Source organism: Ixodes scapularis, unplaced genomic scaffold (genome assembly GCF_016920785.2).
Source record: "Ixodes scapularis isolate PalLabHiFi unplaced genomic scaffold, ASM1692078v2 PGA_scaffold5__190_contigs__length_132052651, whole genome shotgun sequence".
Taxonomy (NCBI): domain Eukaryota; kingdom Metazoa; phylum Arthropoda; class Arachnida; order Ixodida; family Ixodidae; genus Ixodes; species Ixodes scapularis.
In genome coordinates this window covers 123884687-123907176 of record NW_024609880.1, presented here as the reverse complement: position 1 = coordinate 123907176, position 22490 = coordinate 123884687, and the positions used below count along the sequence as shown (strand labels likewise).

At 46.8% G+C, this 22490-nt stretch overlaps 1 protein-coding gene across 2 annotated transcripts; it reads left to right on the top strand.

The window, feature by feature from the left end:
- The first annotated feature begins 198 nt into the window (after window positions 1-198).
- LOC8037142 (ras-related protein Rab6) lies at window positions 199-22237 on the top strand. Of its 2 annotated transcripts, none has more exons than XM_029981923.4 (8): window positions 199-453; window positions 6024-6082; window positions 6831-6884; window positions 7904-8009; window positions 10731-10842; window positions 11813-11906; window positions 15045-15108; window positions 21188-22237. In XM_029981923.4, the coding sequence occupies exons 1-8, from the start codon at window positions 384-386 to the stop codon at window positions 21253-21255; spliced, it is 627 nt and encodes a 208-aa protein (XP_029837783.1). In that variant the 5' UTR covers window positions 199-383; the 3' UTR covers window positions 21256-22237. The 2 variants fall into 2 exon arrangements, with proteins under 2 accessions (XP_029837783.1, XP_029837782.1); XM_029981922.4 differs by lacking the exon at window positions 21188-22237 and adding an exon at window positions 19376-20624 and having other exon boundaries at window positions 231-453.
- The last annotated feature ends 253 nt before the right edge of the window (window positions 22238-22490 follow it).

Here is a 22490-nt window from a genome sequence, read left to right as displayed (position 1 = left end):
TTGCAATATTGTGACGTCGCGGTCTCCTGATTGGTCGACGCTGTGTCACAAATTTAGTTTACGCTCTAAGCGCGGGGGGAATATTCGGCGCTGGCGGCGGCCTTTGCTCCGCCTATTGGCCAAACTCTCCCAATACACGGCTCTGCGCTACTCTGCTCCGAAGGAGCTATATAGTGCTCTAGCGTGCGAGAGTAGACTTGTAAAAAGCCTCGAAGCAGCAAGCGTAATCGGGCAAGGTTAAAAAAATAGAAGACAAGAAAAAGTCGTCTAGCGTCTGCGCCTGCCGCAGGATCTTGATCCTGACGGAAATTATTTCTCGGGGGGTACTGCTTATTTTTTCCCATAGTCCCGCAAGTTTTAATTTCAAGGAAGCGGCCGTCATCATGTCGAGTTCAGGGGATTTCGGCAACCCGCTTCGCAAGTTCAAGCTTGTCTTTCTGGGAGAGCAAAGCGGTGAGTCGAATTCTGCGTCCGGCGGGCCGACTGTTCCACGTAAGCCGGTCGGGCGACGCCTATGCCGAACTTGTCTTTTATTGCGACCGCGTACCGGGCGCGCTGCTACGAAGCGCACTGGAGCTCGCTTTCGCTGCTCCAGATACCCACGCCGACCGAACAGGCTCCAAACGGTCCCCCTACGCCGTCCTTCAGGCCGGAAAAAATTCGAGTTTCGCCAAGTCGCTAGGCCTACTGTCATTTAAAGGGACATCCGTGGCGATGCCCGGTCTGCGTGACAGCGTTTTTCACTTGTAAACCTCGAGAGTAACTCGTGCTAAGAAGATCGAACCCGTGTGCAGGCTCGGAACAGAGCCCCCGAGTTCGCGTTTTGCGTCTAATTTCGGTACGATTCCTCGCTAGAATATCCGCTGACAGGAGCTCGTACTGGGGGTGTTCGATTTGGAACGTTTCGACAGGATCGCTGTCCGTCTTTTCGGCTCGAATCTATAAATATCGAATTCGGCCAGACGGTTTGACGTCTGGTTACGTGGAAACCGCGGGGCTTTGACGCGGATCGATGTCGCCACGATCTTCTACCGATTTTTCGGTCAGCTCGTTGATCGTTCCAGCCGTCGCACGCCCCCGTTTTTATTCTTCACCATCGCAGCTGTGACGCAGGTGCTGCGTGCACTTTTCACGTTACCTACGGTGTTTTCAGGTTTCAACGTTTCTGGCGTATGTGGGTTGACCCAGAAAGGAACTGGACGGCTTGGCCATTACTGAATGGAATTGCGCGAAGTGTAGCGTACAGTCGTGTCCACGCTACTATTTATGTCGAACGCGACGCCGTGAAGGGGTAACTGACCTCAAACAATCCTACATTTTTTTTTTCTTCTTGTCACTGCTTGGGTCGGTGCGTGCGAAGTGTATTAAACCGGCATAGTAAGACGAGGCCCTCATTGTCTTGGGGGTTCGCTTGTTTTCGTTGTTTTGGCTGTCCCCATGTGTCGCTGCTGCCTGCCACTTGCTGATGCGTAAACTCCAGTTAGCATACGGAGGGGAAACCTGCGTGGAAATATGAATGTCAGTGTTGAGTGCTTGTACTGTCATTTTTTATTGTCTGCATAGATCCAAAGCCTCGTGGGATTAAATGACCACTCTGGACACTCACTCCCATGACGCTCTTGATTACACTCCGTGAGCTAGGGCAGTCATTTTTCTTGTTACTAATTTCTTGTATAGAACTACCAAGTTTCAGGGTGTGGAATTGGTGCCATGGAAGCTTGCTCTCAATACATGCTCAAGGGCAAGGCAAACGGTGCCTCGGACAAAGCATTTCTGTGGCAGCTTACCAAACTGATGAATAGACCATTTGCCCAAGCACCAATAATAATGCTGATAATGAAGGTACACGTGCTGCATGCAGGGCCAGATTAAGGTACGGCCAAGGGGGCTGCAGCCCTGGGCCCCAGGCTGGCAGGGGGCCCCATGCTGGCCCCTGAAAATTTAAAAATGTTCATCTTTTTTTTTTTTTTATTTATTTAAGAAAGTTTAGGCAGAAAGCAGAAGAAACACTCCAAAGGGCCTCTGGCGCAATGGCCTTTTTGTTCTTTTTTCCTCAACAAGGAAACAAGGATGCCATAAAGTTCCTGTCTCTAGATCAGCTGGCGTTTGTGAGCTCGTTGTACAAGAGCGTGCCAGATCAACAAAATTTAATGCGGCCTCCCATGCCCCTTGTTAGATTTTTTTTTTAATTGGAGCTTGATGAAAGGACAGTTATGGAGCTTTCTTTTGTACTGGGGCCCCCTTAGCATGTTTTACGGACAATTGTGAGCAGGAAGTTAAGCAAGCATCAAACAAGCAACGCAGATGGTTCACATATGTTGTTTTAAACCTGTTTGCGAAACTCCATATGGAGTGTATTCCAGAAAGATAAGTTTGGAGCAAGCGAAAAGGTGCCCGTAAATCTTCCGGACACCGTCTCTATAGCCACCAACAAAGAGGTGTTTCAAGGAGTTGGCTCTTAAGACACCCCTCAACAGTTTTCGATGGGTACTGACTGCAAGGAAGTGCTCTAGAGTAGATATCTGGTCTGCCAGTGCAACTGAACACTCTTCCTTCCAGCGACTGATACAAATACTGCAATGGTTTCACCAACCTCTGAGGTATAACCTTTTATTTTTTAACGTCGAGTCACAGAATAAAATGGCCACCGAGGTCTAAATTACTGCATTTAAAAAGAACAAGATCAGTACTAAACCTGATGCGAAACCTTTTCCCCATTCAAAAAGACATTGTGTATATGGAAAAAGAAAACATCTCGATTCTCATGATAAATTCTTTAAATGCAAATGTGCCCGAACGATAGCGGTCGATGTCTAAGTCGCAAGCAGTTACTCCTATGCTTTAAATGTGGAAGCCTGTGTTTGTTTGCGAAACGAGGGTTCAGTTATTAGAAGAGCGTTTACGAAGTAGTTTGATCCCGATAAAGACTGCTTTAACCAACGAAATTTCTTTGTTGCCTATATCTCTTCCTTCACTGTTCACATTAATTACTCGTGTAATTAATTACACGAGTAATTAATTAACAGAGGGCTAGTTAGAAGATAAAACACTTCCAGTAATTTGGAACAATTACAAAAATAAGGGCTCTAGGTTTTCATGGCAGTTGTCGATTTGCGAGGCATGTCATTTAGGGGAAGCGAAATTAGAATGGGAATTTTGCAGGTACCTTTTCGGTTGCTGCACAACTCAATTCATGTGTCATTAATGATGTCACTCGACATGTTAGAAACAGGGTCATCTGTGCTATAAGTTGACATCGTGACCAATTTGTATAAACTGGCCCGGGCATGTACCCTATGAATCCAGCTGTAATTCTAGTCAAACAAATTCATGAACGGAGTCAGCAGTTTAAACGGAAGCAATTTAGTGTTTTTTTTTTGTTTTTTTTTGTGGTTAAGTTGCTGGATGTGAGCGACAAGTCCTAATATTTTCCGCAATGTTTATTTGATTTCATTTTTGTACCTCAAAATTACAATATTGTAAATTGCTAGAGCGGTTGATTATTTGCGAAGTAGCTTCTAGAGAATCGCATCCGCCTCAATGCCTGCAAGGAAAATTTGAATTCCTTTGAATCTATGGATCTAAACAAGTCTCGACAATAATCATACGATGAAACATATCTAGATTTAACAAGTTAAAAGATATACCTATTCCCGTCGTCATCTTTACCTCCACCACCACCATATCATAGGTAGAGGCCTCAGCCCAGGGCCCCCAAATGCTTTAATCCGGCACTGGCTGCATGTGCTCACCTTATGCGTTTACAAGATTAAGTGAGTAAAAAAAGAAAGGCATTGATCATGTGTGCATTTCTGAAATGTTGTTTGTTTTAGATTTTTTGCATTTGTGTGATTTGCTGCTGTGGCAGACACCAACACATGCAGTGCTACTCTCTCAGCATGCTCCTTTGTGCTTGGGTCTTGTAGGAGGGAAACCCAGTAACAAATAACTTAGTCAATCTTTTTTTTTTATAATTTTGTTTTTAGTTTAATTTAGAAGTAGAAAGGGCATCAACATTTTATCGTGAAGCCTAAGTTACATTAACACCAGCAGCGTACAGTCAAATTCAAATTTTGTGTTCTCAGATGGTGACCTGGTAGTAGTTTCTTCATTTAGACCTCACTGCAGTATATGTCATATTACTTAAAGAGTTATGGCCTTGGCCTTCTAGTACTGTACAAAGTTTTCAGGGTAGTGGGGGCATGTCCTCTCTTCTTTTCCTTGGTGCTTATGCTTTTGATTTTTAACAATGTATTGCCAACTAGCCCAACAGTTAATTTTGATTTAGTGGGGATGTGTCGGGGGCAAACAGTTTTGTGCTCACTGTGGCTTGCAGCAGCATCCACATTTATTGGGAGGGTAAATTTGGTATCATCCTGGAAAACAGGAAAGGAAAAGCTATAGATTTTCAAACCTGGTGCACCTGCTGTCAGTGCAATGTAGAAGTTGCAAGTGCCATGATGTTTTATTAATTTAGAACAGCTGCATGTCGGCAACCTTGCATAGTATGGCCTTGCCAAGGCATAGGTTTTGTACTACGCAGTTTTGTTTAAGAATATAAACATAAATGTGGAAGCCTGACTTGCTGTTTATGTAGCAGATTCCTTCTGAGCTTACTTTCTAATTTAATTGGAGCCATGCTTTACTGCCTGGTACAAATAGACCTTACAATAATGTACAACTTAACTGCAAAAGAACCTATGTTCATCCAGCATAGCTGAGTCACCACTATAGTTCTCTTCCTCACCAATAGACCTTCAGCAATACGTGAAATGCCCTCTGCTGTAAGGAACTTTTGGAACAGGCTGCAGCAAATGTGTAGCAGACAACTTGGGCAATGTAAGCGGGCGAGGCCAGGCGAGCAACTGTGGTTATGTCTCAGTAAAGTAGCAAGCAACAGCGCTACTTTACTGTGGTATAGGCTTTATTTTCTGTTAACTAGACATTATTTTTTCTCTGGGGATGTTCATAAATAAGAATTGTTTTAAAATCTGGCAACATCCTAATTTGCAGCAAGCATTATTAGCATTATCTAGGGAAAATTTAACTAAGTAGAACTAACTATCACAGCTGGGGGGCAGGCGGGACAGAGGAAAATTGGGACTTCCTCCCACGTTGCTCCAGCCCAAAGTCTCAACCCTGTCCCCAGTGGGTCGGGTGTTAATCAACACGCACAAGGTTCGACCAGAGGAAAATTGGCGACTCCCTCGCTGGGGGGGGAAGGGAAGAAGGCGAGGGGTGACGTTCCTAATTTTTTTGCACGGTCCCCCAAAGGTCTGCCTGGCAATCATCTTCATGACCTGGTGATAGTAAGAGAAATGCCTTGGCTTGAAAAGGGAAGGGGGAAGCCAGGTTTTAGTTACTGTTTTTTGGGCTAGGTGGCACAGGCTACCGCCCGTTAATGAGGGGTACAGCCATTATCATCCATCCATCCATCAATATTCCTGTTAGACGTGTTAAGAAAATCAGTTTGGGGTTATATCGAACATTGTCATCTGTGTTTAAGATCTCCTGAATGTTTTACCTTCTTTTTTGTTTCTTTGTAGTTGGCTTACCCATGCAATTTAACTGCTACTTCAGTAGAGGCAGTTTTGTGGGGGCTGCATAAACCCTTGCATCATAGCACAAGCTGGCGGGCCAGGGTTGCAAAACTTTTACGATGAGGGGAGAGTTGGCCAAGCGAAATTTGTTCACTTTTTGTTCCTTGCATGGCGGTTAATAAAAGGCTTTCGGTCTGAAACATCAAGATGAGCTTTCTGCAGTAATAAAAACTGCCTACAAATTTTCATGAATTTCTTTGGCCGTTTTTTGTTACATCCTTTTTTCGGCTTATTTATAGTTACATTTTCCATATTTCTTGCCAAGGCAGCAGAATTGTTTACACTGCCGACGCCTAGTCTTAGCCAAAAAAAAGGGGGCCGAGAACCGACCAAACATTGATGCTTCGAATACGCTATCCAAAAATTGGCCTTGCCTGTTCAAACATGAGTGATTTATTCTTTCTTTGATCTTTCTCGTTTCAGTTGGGAAGACATCACTTATCACGCGTTTCATGTACGACAGCTTCGACAACACATACCAGGTGCGTGTTCTCAAGTGCTTGTTCCTTTACTTTGTTTCCTTAGTGTTCTCCATAATTTTTTCCTGCTTCTGTATGCATACGAAGCCGTGGGCTTTTGGCTCTCGCTTGTTTGTGGTCCTTTTCTTTTTATCCGGGCAAGTCTTGGTTCCGTGTTATTTGTGGAAGGAAACAGCCCTTGGAAGAAATTTTGTTTAGTCCCAACCGTTTGGTCTGAAAGACCGCTCATAGTCTGTCATTTTATTGGGCAGGGGAGAATAGGGGCTGTACAGTGTGATTTATTTTAGATATAGTCATATCAAAGCATAGTGCATGTTGGTAGTTTTCTAAAATGTTCTATTTAAGGTACTACGTCCAAATGCCTTCAGGAATAAACTGTACCCTTTGTCCATTGCTTGTGCTAGATGTGAGCATCTGAGGATGAGAGAAGTTGCTATGAATGTCGATCTAATTACTTTTTTTTTTTTTTTCAAATATTCACTTATAAAGAGCATATGCTGAATGAGTTGTCCCATGAAAAACATTGAAATACAACTATTGCGCACAAAGTTAGGTTTTCATGGGGGAAAAAGATATTGGACGAGTGAATCGACAATCTTGGAGAACAGGTACACGATAAGGAAGCTTGGATATTACTGGTGTACTCATGGAATATTGGTGTATCCTAGCATGTTCCAGTATTTGTTTTTGCATTAATAAATATCTAAATGTTTAAGGATCCTTGTTTGACACATTTTGTCTTGCGTTTCAGGCCACAATAGGCATAGACTTTCTATCCAAGACAATGTACCTAGAGGACCGCACCGTAAGTATTACTTTCTTGCTCCTGTTTTCTGAGCCGCCTCGGTGGCTCTGAGGCGAGAGCGCCGGCCTACGGATCCCCAGGTGGCGGGTTCGAATCCCGACCGAGGTGCCCGCAATATGACGGAGGCTTATTGCGGAGAAGGCGCCGTGTAACCGAGCTTTCGGTTGCACGTCAAAAGATCCCCAGGCGGTCCAAATTAATCCTCAGTCCTCCGCTGGGGCGTGCCAGATGCCCGCCTTAGGTTTGGCACGTAAAACCCTCAAATTTGGCTCCTGTTTTCTGGTTGGTGGAGAAACATTCTGGAAGTTGTCCTTAATGCGAGCAAGGCAAATCTTAGTCGCTGTCATCATTATTATCGTAGTTGGCCTTGAACTCAATAGGCAGCCTCGGTGGTTCCGTGGCAAAGTGCCTGCCTGCGATCCCCAGTTCGCAGATTAGAACTTCGGAGGGGGTCCCCCCAATTTGACAGAGGCTTACTGCGAACAAGGTGCTATGTAACTGAGCTTTTCGTAATGCATCCTTAATTCTCGTTCCTTTGCTAGAACTTTGTGTGGCGCATAATCTCCCAAAATTTACTCGCATTGTTTCTTTGCTCTGCGCATGTATTCTGCTTCTGATTTCACAAAGGGTTTCCTTTCTGATAATGGGACCAAGACTGTACTATCCTTTGGGTCATTCGGAAAAGTTGCGATTTCCAGTTCTTTGTTGCCCAAACATCTTTACTCTGGTAAATTAATTTTTCTGGTCAGAGAAACTGTTATCGGGCATGGATCAGTAGACCCACAGTGACGAAGCTCCGCCGGAGAGGTTAGTAACACTCTTTTTCAAGGAAGTGCTGAAGATTGTGGAACCAAACTTAGTTGGGCACATCGAATTCGGAGACGACATCGAGCGACGAAGTGGTATGATTTGTTACTCAAAACCGTGCTTTGTATTGAGGTTGACGATTTAAATGTGCGCTGCACAAGAAGGGTCGGGACTCGAAGATGCACAGCACCTTTTCGATTCCTTTGCCGCAGGTTCGCCTTCAACTTTGGGACACAGCCGGCCAGGAACGGTTTAGGAGCCTCATTCCAAGCTACATCAGGGATTCCACGGTGGCCGTGGTGGTCTACGACATCACCAGTGAGTTACTTTTCAAATGCAAAGGGCAGCAGTGGTATGATTGCTGCGCCAATTGCGCCAGACTGCGTCAAGGGGCTAACCCTGCTACATCCTGATACATTCTGGCAAAATCTGGGTAATCTGCACCAAGCCTGTGCCAAAAAACCAATTTCGGTTGCCTTTCAAAATCAAAACCAAACAGCACCGCAATCGAGTATGCGGTGTTATGTGGCGCAAGCGGCCGCCCGAGGTCTGGTCTTGCATGGTTTTTCCGCCGTCTCGCATTTTGCGCCCTCTTCGTCGTATGGGTCTCGTCTCGCGTCTTTTTAAAAAATATTTCCATCGATAGACGCGAGTGTGTGCAGACGCTTCGACGCTAGTGTGCCAGGCACCGCCCATGCCGTCATGCTGTGAAACGAAACCACGTTTTTGCGAGACGGTAATTACTTCGTGAGCTGAAGCACTTGCTCCTGAAAGCAATGGCCGTGAAAGAAGATATTTGGTCCCTGCCGTCTAGTCACCGTGGTCGCGCGACGTCGGGTGTTGCCGTCCCCATATTACTGCAGATATGGCTCTTTCTAAAATGAAACGAAGTACTGCCGCATGTTCATCAAAATTCTTGTTCTTATTTAAATCATGTTACAACGAAAATACCTCTTTAATTCAAAGTCTGCTGTGTCGAAGTACTATTGATTACTGAGGTTTTTCTTGGTGGGCTTTCTTTCGAGAGGGACCCCAGTACGTAAAAAATCTGCCGCGAAAGAAAGTTGAAGAGAAGTGAGCTAAAGCAAAGAAGGCAATGTCTGCATGCTGAACCCACACAGCGTGCTTGTTTGTTTCTTGTACCCTATCCTTGTGCAAGCCGGTCCAATAACTTTTTCTTCCTGGCTCATGATGTCTTGCATCGATGTGCTCAGGTTATTTTTTGTTGTGTGTGTTTAGCTTCTACCTTGTTTGCCGGCCTGGCAAGTACGTGCCGTTGGACTGGTTTTGGTCGTATGCTTGACAGTTACATTCTGCATACAATTTTGGAAATCGGTTGGCGATAGAGCGGAGTGCAATGGTTTCGGTTTCGATCGAACAGCCATTGTCTCCGCTTACCCGACTAAGCACGCGCAACTGCAAGCCTGCCGAAGTGGCCCTCATGCGCATGCGAACATGATAGCACGACAGAGGCGCCAGCCGGGACGCTTGCAGTCTCTTGTTTTATGTTTGCTTACTTTGAGAAAAATCTGGCACGTCGGGAACCAGTAAAACGGAATTGTTTGGCAATGTCTACAGCACTGTACACTTGGGAGATGTCTGAGCAGTAAAAACACAAGCATCAAGTTGTGTCATTACACGTCACACCAGAACACAACATAACGCAAAGTGCCCTTCGTTTGTACAGCACTTATATTATTTTTCTGAGAATATCTGCTCCAAAAGCCACTTTTGCTTCCTCGAAACAGTGTCTTGGCTGCTCCAAAAGCCACTTTTGCTGCTCCAAAACACTGTTTTGGTTGCTCCAAAGTCCACATTTGCTGCTCCAGAACACCGTTTTGGCTGCTATGAAAGATGCTCCGAAATGGCTTAGGCCAATCGCATCACTGGGGCAGGTGAGCCTGGCAGGTGAACAGGAAGCCTTGTGCTTCTTGTGAGACCTAGCCTCTACAGTGTGTGTCTGATCACAAGTTTGCACTGCGTATGGGAAGCTAATACATTGTAATGGCTCGAATCCCATTGCACTGCCAATCAGCTACAAACGCGAGCGTTTAGTGACATCATGTTGTTGGCATTGGCAAGGAGTGTAGGATGGCGACTACTTCGGTACCCAGAGACGCAACTTGCTGAAAAATTGCATGTGGCCCCTTCCGTGTCTCTTGATCACAAAGAGTTTTTTAAGTGTTTTCAGATTTGATAGGAACGAACATTGCTGTATACTTGGAGACAAGTTCTTGTGGCAATAGAAGCAAAAGTAGGGGTTCCCGTGCACTCGTGCACATGCAAAGTTGATAAAAGCTGTACGCTGCATGCATGAAGGTTGACCCAGACTAGTAGCAGCTGCGCCCCTTTGTTGCTTGGGTTTTTTAATGCGAAAGCATTAACTGTCTTATGGAGCGAGCCGACGTCATCAGCTTTGAAACCGTGCCAAAGGGCTCTTAAATCAGCTCCCAGCTATGAAACCATGCGCAAAGCTAAAACCTTTTACACCTCGGTCCCATTGGCCGGCGCACGTCGACGAGGCTCCCAGTCGCCGGACACGCAGCGCCATGAGGTGGCCGGTTGTTGAAACTGACGCTGCGCGTCAGTTTCACTGACCGCCGGCACGTTGGCGTGCGCTCGGCGGCTTCTGCTCGTCTTGTTGCCGACGGACATGCCGCCGCCTCAGGCATCCACACGAAAAAGGGAGCAGACGAGTGGCTTCAAGCTTCCGCATTCACAACCCATAAGGAGTGCTTATGTGTACCCCGAGCTTTTTATCAATTAATTTCGGCTGTGCCACTAACAAAGGGTGCTCTATATTCTAAACTGATTTTACTCATTACAGCCTATAACAGTGAGTGATGCATTGCAGGGATGATGCCTGTTGTGGTTGCAACATGTTTACCTTGTTCACAATCATATAAGATAGAGGGGATATAGGGTAAATTGTAAAAGAGCTTTATTATCTTGAATGTTCCCACATCTTTGTTCAGTGTTAATCCCGTGGTGAATCTGCTATGTCCGTTCCAGTGTTTCATTTGTTCCGATTCTTTTCAGATGCCAACTCCTTCCACCAGACTTCCAAGTGGATCGACGACGTGCGGACAGAGAGGGGAAACGACGTCATCATCATGCTGGTGGGGAACAAGACGGACCTTTCAGACAAGAGGTGCGACTTTTTTTTTTTTTTTTTTTTTTACCACAGAATGTGCTATAGGGTTGGTTTTCATAAAAAAAAGCGACACATTGTACTCAACGGATATACGAGTCAAGGTTATGTAAGCAGTATAGCATCATAGGGGCTACATTACTTGTATGACCTTGAAATTAAGGTGTCGTGCGACACCCAAACTTGATCTCAATGTATGGTGCAACGTTACACGAACGCTCGTACAGCATGTCCTCAGATCATTTACAACACTCTGTGCGTTCCCGAGTTTATCAGATATGATCAAGGTCTCGGCAGATGGGCCAATGGGCTTGTACAGTTGTGCTGCTCGCAGACTAATGTCAGTGCTTGTTTACAGACCCGAATCTTTCTCTTTAAGATACAAAGGGTCCTTTTTGTAGACTCTGAACTACTGGAGCAGCTGCATTGAATATTAAGTGTCGTCACCGTAGTGAGCTGTCCCTGTGTCAGTAGAATGGGAGTGACATACTCTGGGCTTGATATTTGTGCCTGTGATGGCCCACACTCTTCTAGGGCAGGGGTTCTCAAACTTTTGGACCTAGAGAAACCCTTATTGCTCTTGATTGATGGCCAAGGAACTGGTCCCGGACTTGGCGTTAGTCAGATAAAGCAGTGCAGGAGCATGTGGAGCTTGTACACAATAATGTGCGAATTGCTAGGGAGTGCTGCTTGGTGCTAGTGGGTGGCCTAGATCTGCAAAAATTGTGCTCAAACCGGGAAAAAGGCCTCATTTTGTAGGTGGGATGGTGGAGGAACCTTGGAGTTTGGGGAACCCATAAGGGTACTTTAAGGAACTCCTGGGTCTCTAGGAACTCCGCTTGGGAAGCCCTCTTCTAGGGCGTGTTTAAAGAAAAGGGAGGTGTAGCCTCTGTCTTTCGTTCCGCATTTTCTTCGAAAACAAAGTGCGGAGCGGTGTGTAAGCTGTTGCCGTCTCCAAACCCAACCCCAGGCAGGTGACGACAGAAGAGGGGGAGAGGAAGGCCAAGGAGCTCAACGTCATGTTCATCGAGACCAGTGCGAAGTCGGGATACAACGTCAAACAGGTGGGTCCTCGGCCCTCGCACAGAGTCGCGGACAGACGGGACTGTGCGTCGACGCACCTCCTTCGCCATCTCTCAGGGGGGTTTCCCGAGTTTAAGTATAATTGGAGAAGGTCGAGATTGTAGGGAGTGGTTTTATTGGCTACGTTGTGCTTGGAGATGTTGCCAAATCTAGTTGCCAAAGGTTGAGGTCAGATTGTGCCTGCGTCATTCCTAGCTTTTGCAGTACAAGTACCGTATTTACTCGCAAAATGAACGCACTTTTTTTTCCGAAAAATCGACGCAAAGTTGGGGGGTGCGTTCATTATGCGAAGTAAAAGTTTTGTGTCTGTATTTACTCGCATAATGAACGGACCTTTTATCCTGAAAAATCGAACTTATCTCTTTGCGCGCGGCGCCCGACCCGTAACCTAAGCTGTGCAAAAAAGAAATCCTCTTTGTTTTCTTTTTCTCTTAGTTCCTTGGGTTTTTTTTTTTTGTCCGCCTTTCGCAAGCTGTTTTGTTTGCTTAGGCGAGGGCTCTCCGCTTATCTTTCTAATCTCCTTGCTCGCGGCGCGCGACCCCCGTAACCAAACTGCGCTGTGGAAAAAAGAAGAAAAAAAAACTTTTTTTTTATTTTTTCTCAGTTCCGTGTTTTTTTTTTTTTTTTCTTTTTGCCGTTTTTCGCAATCTGTTTCGTTTGCTTAGAGGGCTTCTCCGCTCCTCTTTCTTACCTCATTGCGCGCGGCGCGCGACCCCCCGTAACCAAACTGCGCTGTGCCAAAAAAAAAAAAAAAAAAGGAAACGTTCTACTGGTTTTGTTTTCTCTTAGTTCCGCGTTTTCTTTTTGCCGCCTTTCGCAAGTTGTTTTGTTCGCTTAGAGCGCTTCTCCGCTTGTCTTTCTTACCTCCTGTCGCGCGGCGGCGCACGAACCCAAAATCCAAACAGCGCTGTGGAAAAAAAAAAAAAAAGCTCCTCTCCATGTTTTTCTTTTTTGCTTCCGTTGGATCTTTGCGAATTTTTTTAACGCCTTTTGCAAGGCGTTTTGTTCGCCCACGCTGCCCATGCATTCGCGACCTCGCTGCACCAGGATAAAAAAGTGCGTTCATTTCGCGCGCGTGGGGGGGGGGGGTTCAAAATTTTGACGTCCGAGTTGGGGGTGCGTTTATTACGCGAGTGAAAAAAAAAGTCGAAATTTTGAGAGCCGACTTGGGGGGTGCGTACATTACGCGAGTGCGTTCATTGTGCGAGTAAATACGGTAAAGCTAAGTGATGCGATCCTGCCCTTGCGCCTATGATTCGGCAGATTCAATTTTAAATAGGGTTTGACGGCATCTCAAATTTACTTTTTCGTGTTAAATTTCTGCGTCCACATTTGAAACATTTAATAATTACCTTTGCCAGGTAAGCGCCGAGAAACTGAGGGAGATGAGGAGACCAGATCGGACGGGAACGTCGCAATGCCAAGCTCTGGTTGGAATGATTAGTGGGTAGACCTAAATCTAGTTGCCTTCGTCTTTATTGCAGTTGTCGAACGCGGAGCGCCTGCGTCCGGTGTTTGGCTTTTGCATTCAAACGCGTTCGACGAGTGTAGTGGACACAAAGGCAGCTACCTACTAATCATTCCAACCAGAGCTTGGTGTTCTGACGTCCCCGCTCGCTATCGTCTCCGTTTTTCGGCCCATAACTAAATGTTTATCTCAGCCATTTAGTCATTGGTACAGGATTAGTATGAGTTATCATTTTCTACATTGAAATTGAAGGAAAATAACTTTTTAGAAAGATACTCGAGTTGCAGGGACAACAAAATAAGGTGGGTTCTTTCGTGTAATACAGTTGAACCTCGATGTAACGAAGTCGGTAAAATTCGCAATTTACTTCGTTACATTGAAATTTCGCTAAATCGAAATTTGGCTTTAGCATGCGAAAAAAAAAAATTCCGAAACATTTTACGGGTATGAAAACTCACCGAAAATGACATTTATTTAGGGGCAAAGTAGTCCGCGAGTTTTGCTTGCGCCTTGTCCGACAGTAGCAGCGGCGTCGGCGGCGTCATACGGCGTTCGAGCGCCCAGAGCGCTTGCACGGCATCTTGCTGCCCATGCGACGCCGTGTACCTCCTCAGTACGTCCATTGCGTCGAGCACTTCCCGAGTGCTCGTGATCTCGGCAGTTTCTTCAGGATGGCGTCCAAAACGTTTGCTTTCTCATCCAAAGAAAGAACTTTACGTTTCCTTATGGCAGCAAGCACGTAAGTGAACCGCCCGGTTAAAAAGTAAAGCAGTTTAGTTTAGGCGGTGCCAATGTTTCCAACCTACACAGCACTCTTGACCGCACAGTTTACTTGCCCCCTTGCGCCCACAGTGTGCTTGCGCCTTTGCTTTACATCACGCTCGCAAGACGATAATCGGTCTTTTCGGTCTTCTCCTAGATGGCACTGCCCGTGCGGTCGCGCGGTATCGCGCGGTCGCGCCATCACGTCGCTCCCCCGCTGAAGTTGGCTCCCGCGCTACCCGCGGTACAGTGGACTACGATGATCAGTGAATGTCAGTGGTGATGCTGTTATGCCGTGTTAACTTTTTGCTCGGCATTTTCTGGCCAGCCTCGCGGAATCCGCTTTGCCGCGTGCCTCGCCGGCGCTACCGGCGTCGCATCCTCGGGCAGCCTAGGAACGTTGGAAGGCCTGTCCCCGTGAAGTAACCTATCAAGCGCTCGCGTTTGCGCATAATTTTTGTTTTTTAACCACAATTTTTTGCGAAGTTGTTTTTTAGAGTTGATTTATTTATTGCCTTCTATGGCAATGGCGCTTCGTTATATTGAAATAGCAGCAAAATAGACTTCGTTATATAGGGACTAAAAATACATGGGGTCTATGGGCAAGAAATTATGAAAAATAAAATACTTCGTTAAATCGAGGATTTCGTTACATTGAAGTTCGTTATATCGAGGTTCGACTGTAATGGAAAGTTTCTGGTTTGGTTTCTGATCTGGTGAAAAGCAGAAAGAAAGTTTTCCACAATATGTAAAGGCAAGCTGCAATGCCGAGAGAAGTTTTAAGCGTACGTAAAGCACTTCGATCCCGAAAGCGTTTCAAAATTGCTCCCCGGACCAAGGAAATGAAGTCCCGTTAACAAAGGGGCACGGGTGTCCTGTCTCTGCTCAGCTTTTCAGACGCGTTGCGGCCGCCCTCCCGGGAATGGAGAACACGGAAAGAACGAAAGAAGACAGTATCCTTTGTGCCTTGAAGCCCCTTTTTCCTCCTCCTCTCTTCCACTCTGTCGCCGCCCGGGTTGCGAGTGTAGCATAAACCGATTTCTCCCGGCCCCTCTTAGTGGTGCTTCTCGGGTGAGAGTCGCCACCTTGATTGACCGTTGTCTTCCCTGCACTCTGCTCCCCGAGGGCTTGTTGTGATGCTCGAGCTGTCTGGCAAGAGTGGCTCACTGTCTCGCGACGCGGGTTTTACGAGACACGGTCGGCGGTGTTGCCGAGAGCTCTGCTCCGGTCGCACATGGACACAAGATGTTCTTGGTGTTTAGGAGGGATACATGGTGTGTGCCGTCGTTTGACATCTGGTTGTCTTCGGGTTGGGTACTTGTGTGTTCTGGTTGCCCTTGTGGCTCTTGCAGCGCTACAGACACGTTAACTATAGTCAACAACAGGAATGCAGTAGAAGCTACAGCTTTAGCGATGAAGCGTTATCAAAGACAGAAGAAAGCGTCGACTGCATTCTTAATTAACAGATTCTTGCCAACGGTACCGTAGGTGTATGCCAGCGTCTACCAAAGTTCAAGCGTTCAAATCCAACCCAGACTTTTGGTTGCCTGCAGCCTATAAGTACTTTCAGAAATCATGCACACTGTTATGTGAAGGTACTTCGACGGTAACTTATTTGACGTTACAAATTTTTACGTCGACGGCCATTCCAGAGTTTGTGTTGGAGGTTAACACCTTTCGGTGGCCCTTATATCAACTCGGGTTGACGTTTTTCTCGGATGGCGAGTTTTGAATCCTCGAAAGGGTTTCTAAGTCTTGGTGATGTGTTTCTCGTCGTGGACCCGAGTATGAGGTATTCGAAAAAAGTTGTCTACTTTTCTCCGCATTGTGTGGGTGTTTGAAGCTTCTGGTCGCTATGTTGTTGTTGCAATGCAACACCATGACCTTATTGCAGTGAAATATTGCAAAACTTGCAATGGAACAGCGGTGCAACATTTTTCGGCGCTACATTGCTGTCCAATTTCAAAACCGGTTTCAGATTTCAAACAGAGGAAGAAATGTTTGTTTCTTTCTTTTTTCGTTGCCGAGCTGGAATGGTGCTTTAGCCGAATTTCGGTGAGGTTGATAATTGTTAGTGCTCTTTCAATAAATGCTGTATTAATGGTGCCATTACCCTATACCAGTGCAAAACAGTTTTGTACAGCCATTTTCTTTCTTTACTCTTCCAGCTTTAATATGGTTGACTGCTGCTTTTTTACTGATTGCATGTACATTATGTGAAGCTCAGTATGTGGCTGCAGTGATGTCACGCAGGGAGCAGCAGCCTCAGACAATACCACCTGGAAAACGTGGAGTGCTTAATCATTTCCTTTCCATTCACAATATTTGTGTCTTTCCAAGATGGCCGTTGTTCGGTTCTGGGACTAACATCATGTGTCAATTGAGCATGCCAATGACTCAGTGACGAGGCATTGGTCTACCCACTGAGGCACTGTCACGAACCAAGGATGTGCAACTGAGACATTTTGTTTTTTTAGGGTCTGTTGCTTACCTTACTGTAGCAGTGTGCTATGCATGACAGAGGAGCCCTGCACAAGGTTGTCCGGTGATGTGGTGGTTGCCCATTGCCGAGGTCTGCATGTGCCCAGAGCGGCAATTGGCAGAGGTGTCAACACTGTGCTGCCGTGCTTCAGTGTTGCTTGCCAGTGTTGCTAGCAGCAAGAGCCCGTCACGACAAGCCTTCACGTAGCAGCCCTAGCTACCCAGACATGCTCCTTGTCCCTTCTCCCTGCCCCTCTTCTTGGAAGTCGTAACATGGATGGGTGACACTTTGGACACCACAAATCTGTTTCTTGCGAGGTGTCGCGCTGCACTATAGCTAGGGTGTGTACTTTCCGGTGTTTATTTGTGAGAAAAATCGGCGGATGTTTTTCGGTGTTTATTTATTCTCAAAGCACCGGTGTATTTCGGTGGAACGTCTCACGACTAGGCTAAAATCGGTGACTATCGGTGGAAAAAAATGCGATGGATCACAGACAGAGAGTTCCAATTTTATTCACATATTTCATACACTTCTTCTCTAGGAAGAATCTATTTTCACACATGGTTATTATAGTAGATGCAAGCATACTTCGAGAGGCTTGCATCCGTCATGGCAGCACGTTCTTTGCGGTTCAGAACCCGCAATTATGAAAACGCACGCTCCTGTACGACACGGACGTTGGCAGTGTCTTCCAGGAACCACGGCAGCCTCTGAATACATGGCTTGCACCGACATCACTTGACCAGACACAATGGGGAAAGGGTACGTGAAAGCCTACCCTCCACTGCGTTAACTCTTCCACAAAAGGGGGCCATGGTAGACACAATAGGGGAAAGGCGTGTGAGAGCTTAGCTTCCAATGTGTTCACTAGACGCTTTTTACCGCCAGAAAGGAGGGCGGACTGACGCCACGTGCAAGGCTTGTGTAAACGCTGGAAGAATGCAGGATCCACGAGATAACACGTTTGACGAACCTCTACGGGGAAAGGGTTTTGCTAGGTCGGAAACATGCAACAACCGGTGTTTTTGGGTTTTAACCAGGGCGAAAATATCCAACCACCGGTGTTTTTCGGTTTTAACCGATTTTATATTTTTGTCACCGACGGATGTTTATCGGTCTTTTTCGGTTAAAACCGGAAAATACACACCCTAACTATAGCTCATTGGTGCAAGTAGATGGCCAGACTGTTGAGCCCAGCTTTCCCGTGTGAGGTCTTAAACGAGAAACTTGCATATTTTAAACCATCGCTGTCCATTTTGTGGCAGTGTGGCTACAACAGACAAGATTGGGTACTAGGTTTTTGCAGGGCCTTGTTCATGATTGACCAATGGTGGCTTCAATGACCAATTACCTCTTCCCATCTGGCACCATATTTAATTCTGAATTGAATAAGTAGCTCAAAGAGTGCGGAAGAATAGAGGGAAATCGCAAGAACAAGTGGGCCAGTCCAAAAATTAGCTGTACGTCACTTATCGAGCGCCAGTTAAGCTCATTGTACCCCGAAGTTCACCTTCCAATCAGTAGTGTAACCAGGAAGCAGTGGCGCAGCCCCCCTAGTTACGACAACTTCTAATGGTTCATTTTGATTGCGCACCATTTTGCGCGACGTTCTTGCTGAAGTGCAGCATACCTCCAAGAAAGAAATTTGTGCAGTCCGGCCAAAGCCCATTTATGCCTTTACAATGCACAACATCGCATTCACTTGCATACACGTCGACCCCTCTTGGAAAAGATTTGCGCCCTTGCTTTCTCACTTCGTGTACTTAGCCAATCGTTGCAATCTGCACGAGGTGCCTTGCAATTGGCGAGACAAAATAATTAATTCCAAAGTATGACATGTACCAGGATGCTAGGCGTAATGTCGCACGGCCATTGCATATTTCGGTGCAAACTTTTCTCGGTTCTCATCATATGCCCCACTGCCTTTAAAAATCTCGACAATCGGCACTCTGCATGTAAGTAAATGCACCAACTTTTTTCGGAGCATAATTTATTTCTTGAATACATTACGAGGCCGCAAAAGATGGCCGGCGCGCGCGCCCGGTTTCGACTAGCACTCGATTTACACCAGAGCCTGTGGAAACCAGTCAAATCCACACTGTTGTGCCAGCGCCTTTCGCAGTATCGCACCACGGGTTCTCAAACCGTGTTCTTGGAAAGCCAGTTCTCCCAAGTAGCATCAACTGTTCTCCCAAACTCCCGCATCTTCTCGGTGTTCCTGCCTCCGAGGAAAGTGTGCTTCCAGTCTGAGCATCATTTTAGAAGGTCCGTGCCACCCATGGAGGCATAGCTCTGTATCAGGCACTCCTTAATACTATCTGCGTCGCTGTTTACAAGCTCCGTAGGCGTCTGCACCACTTTACCATGTCAGTGCCGAGGTTGGTAGCGGCTCTCTGGCAGTCGATTGATAGACTGGCATCCCTCAAGATTGACAAGTTTGAGAACCTCTGTCCTATACCCTACCTAAAATAGACAGTTTGTCGACCAGTATGCAAATGAATCCAATGCTTGACCCCAACCCCCCACCCACCCGCCCCTCTTCCTCACTGTCTTATGCGAGAGTCACTGTTGCCTGTTCTGTCTAGGTCTATCCGGTGCGGGTAGTGTGTTGTGCGTCTGTTGCATCCGGACCCTTTCCCTCATACCCTCCTTCCCTCCCTCTCTCTGGTGTCCCCCCCCTTGCACGCAGCATGTGTTCTTTTCGTTTGCGTTGAGTTTGTTCCTTGACTCTGGGTCAGTCGTGGACGTCGATCTCAAAGACGGCCCCACGGAGACGCCTCGACCAGAGGGCGGATGCGCCTGCTAAGGGGGAGGGGCCACGCTTCCCCTGCCCCCTTTCCCTCCCCTCTTGCCAAACGGTCCCCCCGCCTCCGTCCACGACACAGAGTTGTCCGACTGCAGCTACGCTCGGTGGGGTAGATTCGGGGGACGCGACCGGTCCTGCCATTGCCACAAAGTGCCCTGGAAAAGACGCCGTCGCCACACCCGCTTCCGTCGGACCGTCTTTTGTTGACCTGGCTACGAGCGTCTTTTTTTTGTTGGCTTGGCCACGACCGTCTTCTGTTCTTCCGGCAAATGAAGGACAGCTGTGCTGCTCGCTGCCGTCCTTTCTAACAGACTGACGTTTCTTTTTGTGCGAGCCCCTCATCCCTCTCCTCACTGACTGTTGTTTTCTCTTTGCCTGTCTTGTGTCCAATTTTTGTGCGCTTTCTTGTAAAAAAAAAAAAATTCAAATTCTTTTGTTTTTGAGTTTGCTGTTGATTCGGGGGCGCAACGTGGTGGGAAACTTGGTTTTGCCCGTTGCTTGGGTGGTGGGCGTGTTTCTACCAGACTGCGATAGGTGCTTAGTTTGCTATTTGTGGCCGAACGGTTATAGTTTTAGGGGTGGAAAGGTGGTTTAACTCCGTCTTCGAATAGCAGTTAAACTTACATGCGCAGTGGCTAGGCACGTAGGAGGACAGCATGCCTCCACGAATTGCGAGAATTTTACCTCTTTGCATCTCATAAGTTGCGAGAGTGCGACGTGTAAATATAACTGGTGTGTAATCGAGGTGTGGTTGCTTTCTTTTTGTTTTATCCAGCAAGAATAAAAAGGTCACACCTTTTTTTTCTTTTTATTTTTTCGTTCTTTTTCTTGATTTGCTACTCCGGCCTCGGGCCGTAACGAAATGACAGCCTCTTGTAGAAGCGTGCATCGAGCATTTTCGGCGTTGGAACGGCGTTTGCTTCGACCAATTGTTGCATTTGAACCGTCCTTTTTTTAATAGGTTTGTAATCTTGCGCTAGTGTTGTTTTTAATGGGTGAATGGTGAACTGTACAGCCGAAGATTGTGCAGAATGTAACAAATGTTTATAGAGGTACCTGTGTGAGCGTCTTGATTTCCTACCATTGTTTCACTAATGTTGAGCTCATGGAAGTGAAGGTGTTTGGCTACTAGAATGTTTTCCCAACAATAAAAAAATGAGGACTTGCCCGTGCACATTCTACATTCTTGCGTTCATTACTCGTTCTTTGCAAACGAAACAGGGTTCCTGTCGCAAAGCTCGGAAGTTAGCTGCCGCGCGTCGATTTGAATCTCAATGTAACTTTTCTAAAGCCCTCGGGGAACTTAAAGCATTCAAACTTTTCGGCAATGGGCCAACTGGTTCGAGCGTCTGGTTGGTGCCAGCTTGCATGGCCTCATTAGAGTCGCTAAATGAGCTACGCTAGAAGTATCGACACCCCATTCCCCAATTTCCTCGTGGGCACCGCAGTCTTGGTTGACAGTCACAATTTGAAAGTGCCACTCATAAGCTTTAGAACCTCCGTAGCATTTATAGAAGACTGAAAAGCATTTCCTCCCACTTCGCCAAACCAGCCGACGTGTCGTTAACCCGAAGCGTAGCTTATATATCGGCTCTAGCCCTCGTTTCGAAGTGTGCGGTCGCTCGACACCGATGTTGAGCGGACGACACCGCTTGCGGAGCACTCGTCGTTACACCCCCGCCCGCAAGCGGGGCGGGCGCCAGACAAGCGGTGACGTGTGTGTCCTTGACGAAGTGCCTTCCAGCCGTGCCCCTGAAGCCGCAGGAGCCGCCGAGGGCGATGAAGGACGAAGAAGGCAGCTGCATCTGCTAGGAACGGGACAGCCTTTCGCCACCACCGCCCACCCCTTCGGAGGTCAAAAGGGGAAGGCAGCGAACGCAGCGCAGCCGAGAGGGACTCTTTGGGTTTTGTGCTTACATTCCCTGCAATAACTTGCTTGTTTCCAACCCTATCTCTCCCCCCTTATTTTTTTCTTTTCTCTTTTTTTGGATTTGCAGTAGAGGATGGGGGAGGGGAGGGGCGGCAAATCTGCTTTCGCTTGGAGACATAACGCAACCGCAAAGTCGCAAGCGATTGCAACGTAGCCGAGGCAGCCGCGCGGCGCCGCTACGAGCTTCGGGGCAGAGTCTTTCCACGGGTAAAAAAGGTAGCGCGAGTCGTCTTCTTTCGAGTTGCGCTCGAGACAGGACGACGCACTTCCCTGCCAGCAACGCACAATCGTTGGCTGTGGTGCGCGTTCGACGTTCTGCGACGCGCCCGCGCGAACTGTCGGGTTTGGCGCGGAGCGGCGAAATTCCCAGGAGCTGAAGCCAAAGAGATTCTTGCTGTTGCAAGCAAAGTTGTCCTGAGCTCACTTTTTCAAAGTCTTGCAGTTTGTAGACAGAAAGGAATCAAGGGTGCTGTTTGGGAGCGCGTGTCTCGGATGTTCTGGAGCCGCGGGTATCGGCTCCACCACAAAGTGTACGTGTTTCTTCTGTTTCATAATACGTTTTGTATGATTTCCACGTATTTACTATTTATTTCGTTTTTTTTTTACACTACTTAATTGAAGGGGTCCCCAAAAGTGATTGAGACTTTGTAGCAGCACCGAAGCTTTCTGCAGAGAGAAGATTTTCCTACGAAGTTTCGCAGAGTTTTGTTACAGATCCGGTTGAGACGGTCCGCAGTTTCGAGAATAAAGTTGGTCGATAATGCTTTGCAAGGAAAAAAATGCTGTGGTCTTGACTTTGGAGGTTGGCAAAGCTGCCATGTGTTTGGATGTTTCCGCAACTCTTGTGGAAGAAACGCGTCCAAACAAAACGTTTCAGAACTCTGTTTGTATGACAAGTCATATTTATTTCGAAACAACCTGCAATAAGTTTTTCAAAAGATCAGTGTTATCCTGTACTGTTTGAACGTTGCTTACAGGTAAGTACTGTGTGGTGAGGCAACTAGTTTGGGGCACGCTATCAGCCTCCAAACATTTCAAAGCTCCTACGAACCAGGCTTTGCTGGGACACATTGACTGCTTCAAATCTGGTGCAAGTCTTCCGCCCTCTAGCACGTAA